At 32.1% G+C, this 3,199-nt stretch overlaps 1 protein-coding gene across 1 annotated transcript; it reads right to left on the bottom strand.

Annotated features, from left to right (window-relative positions):
- Positions 1-2,111: 2,111 nt before the first annotated feature.
- On the bottom strand, positions 2,112-2,573 carry LOC107002116 (thymocyte nuclear protein 1). Its single transcript, XM_015200026.2, is given in 1 exon segment — positions 2,112-2,573. A coding segment is annotated over 1 exon segment (417 nt). The 3' UTR covers positions 2,112-2,156.
- Positions 2,574-3,199: the final 626 nt, after the last annotated feature.

Raw genomic sequence — 3,199 nt, 5'->3', positions numbered from 1 at the left:
CTTCTTGTTGTTTTGTGGAGTGCAGCAAGTGCACCAGTGACTTCGTCTCGTCCGCAACTCTAGCCAGTCTTCAGCACGTCAGATTTCAGGGTGAGCTATTATTCCTAGCTCGGGCTGGATTCTCTTCTTCGCGTCTTGATGTCTTTGAAGTTCGGACATGGACCATCGTTTTACTTATTTTAGTTCTTAATTACTCTTAGACTTAGTAATTTGAGGATAGATGTTCTTGATGTGATGACTTCCAGATTTTGGGGATTATAAGTATTATACTTTAGAAGTTATTTATTGATTATATTAATGAGTTTTGGTCTTCCGCATTTTATTTACTATTCAAAATTTATATACCGGTAAACGTTGGGGTTTAGATTTGTTGGTTCGCACACATAGGAGGATAAGTGTGGGCGCCACTCGCGGCTCGTTTTGGGTCGTGACATCAATAATTAATAATAACTAATTTCACGCATCACACTATCTAACATTAATTTATCCGTTTTTTTTTATTTTACTATCTATTTTTAATAATTTAAAATTAACATTATTTTCTTTTTAAAAAATGCTACAACTTGATATATTAAATGTTATACAATGCAAATTAAACTCTTATGCCATAACTTGAGAATATGACTACATAAAATGCTATATACCTAATTTACACTTAAACTAATGACAGCCCTTGGTCCAGCAGTAAAGTGGGTTGTTTTTGTTAAAGTACCCAAATTCGAAGCCAGACCTTTTCTGTGAATTATTTTTCTTCATATATTGAAAAATTCTAGGTCTGCCAAGGTATTAAAGCACCTCTTTTAACTCGTGAAGAGTTAAAAAAGAGATTCTATATTGTTTGATTTTAGATTTGAATTTAGTCAAATGATATGATAGATTGATATCTTTTTTTTTAATCAAATTAACTTTACCAATATAAATGTTGATTAATTTTTCTTCTCTGGATTATTTTTTGGACGTTTGTTAAATTTGCATAATAATTATGACTTTTCCCAATTTGATTCTTTATCCTTGCACCATTAACCACCGTTTGCATAAATATGTGACTGTGTTATGAAATATTACACTTAAGAGTTCGAATGATTTCTTACTATTCTTTTTTTTAAAAGATTACATTTAAATTTGGGAAAAAGGATAATATACTCCCAAATTTTAAGAAATGGTATGTATATTTCTTTAGTTATACTTTAAGACTATATACACTCTTGTCGTTCAATAATCAATGCACATTTGCCCCTTCCACTAAAGGCACACTCTAATCCCAAGTTGCTGCTCAATTGATTAATTCTTTTAATCCAAGTCCTAAAATCTGCCCATAACCCAACAAATCCACCAAATTTATGGGTAAAATATACTCTCTAAAATTAAAAAAAAAAGACCCAAAATTAGCCGATTATTGGACGACAAGGATATATAAAGTCGCAAAGTATCATTTTTGAAAGTTCGAAGGTATATTTGTCCTTACAAAAAATGGTCAAATTACAATTCGAACTTCAACTTGAAAAATATCAAATAAACTTTTAATATTTGATTTTCAGGATCAAATGAGCATTTGTAGTTCAATCTGTAAGTTAGTTGACAATGTATCAAAAACTAGTCAGTGGTGTCACCTAACCAGAGAAATCTTACAGAAGACTACAAAACAACTATTGATATGTTCAATACAAATTTATTTCCTGTAATGTCATATTGATTTATATTACTATTTCAAAGTGAAAATCTTTTCTCTACGTCTATATGTATCCTTCCAGATATACCAGCAGGTCTCTTAGGGGACAAATAATCATGAGAAAAAATGCAGGGTTATTTCAAATCGTATTCCTACTTTACAATGAACTCAAGGAGACTATGTAGCAGTAAGGTTTCAATGGTGGCAGATAGTCACATATACAAAAAAAAAATTGAATTTATTGACTTCTCTGAACTAACCTAATTTGATTAAGGGACTCTTGAATTCCTTTACAGATTTATAATTTTCTTTCAAAAACCTTCAAGAATGAGGCTCTTCAGTTGATGTACTATAATATTTTGGCAATATCAGAACAGATGCAAGTGAATATATAATACTACCATTACTCAAACAAATTGAAAGCTTTACATAAGAGTAAAGATAAGCTTTTCTGTTAAACAAAAACGCAAACACCTTACATACAAAATTATTCAAATCCCCCACCAATTTCACAAATCTTATCCCAAAACCCCTTTTCCACCGGCACAACAGACAATCTAGTCTGTTTAAAAAGCACAAAACCCTTCAACCCTTCAGCCTTTTTCATCTCCGCAAGGTCCACAACCCTCCTCATCTCACCAACCGCCTTGACATCCACCGCACCACCATCATCATCTGTGTACCATTCACGCGTCACTGAAACAACACCAACTATACGCCGGGCTTCGGATCCAGAGTGGTAGAAGAAACAGAGATCTCCTATGTTCATGGACTTTAGATACTTCTGGGCTTGCTAGTTTTTGACTCCATCCCATTTTGAAATGCCGCCATTAGCTTCTTGGTCCTCCCATGACCACTCTCCTGGCTCTGTTTTCAATAACCAGTACTCTGTTTTTCGCCCCATTTTGTTCACCTTTGAACTTCCCTTTGTATTCCTTTTTTATATTATTTGTTTGGGACGGCCAATTTCTTAATGGCGGGAGTTTAACAACTTTGGCGCCAAAAACCAGAATTTGTTATTATTATGGAAAAAATGTTTGATATATATTTCGTATAATTTATATGAATCTCATAGTATAAAATCTAAATTATATCAGATTCCTATTTTTTTCCATTTTACAAAAATTACTTAATATAAAAGTCATTTAGATACATAAGTTGCGTCTGGATATATTATATGTGATACATTGTAAAAGCTCGTAATTGCACCTATTAGGAAAAATAGTTGGCTGTTGCGCTTTATTAGGAAAACTAACCTAAAATTGATTCTAATTCCAAAATTAAAGCTTAAGTGATTTTTATCAATCCGCCCCAATCTGTAACAGATTGATAATTTTTAAAATTCAAATCTCCATGAAGTCACCATTACAACCAAAATCATGAAGAATTCAAATTGCTTGACAAAATTGACTGATACAATATGAATATAAATTAATTATTTTTGAAAGATTTCGAAATTAGGTGAGTTATGAAGGTTATAAATGTGATAGACTGCTGTTGGACAATCGTTTCATTATGAATCTCGAAGTT

Source organism: Solanum pennellii, chromosome 10 (assembly GCF_001406875.1).
Source record: "Solanum pennellii chromosome 10, SPENNV200".
NCBI classification, from domain to species: domain Eukaryota; kingdom Viridiplantae; phylum Streptophyta; class Magnoliopsida; order Solanales; family Solanaceae; genus Solanum; species Solanum pennellii.
Note: the sequence above shows the minus strand (reverse complement) of the source record. Positions and strands in the feature narration are given on the sequence as shown.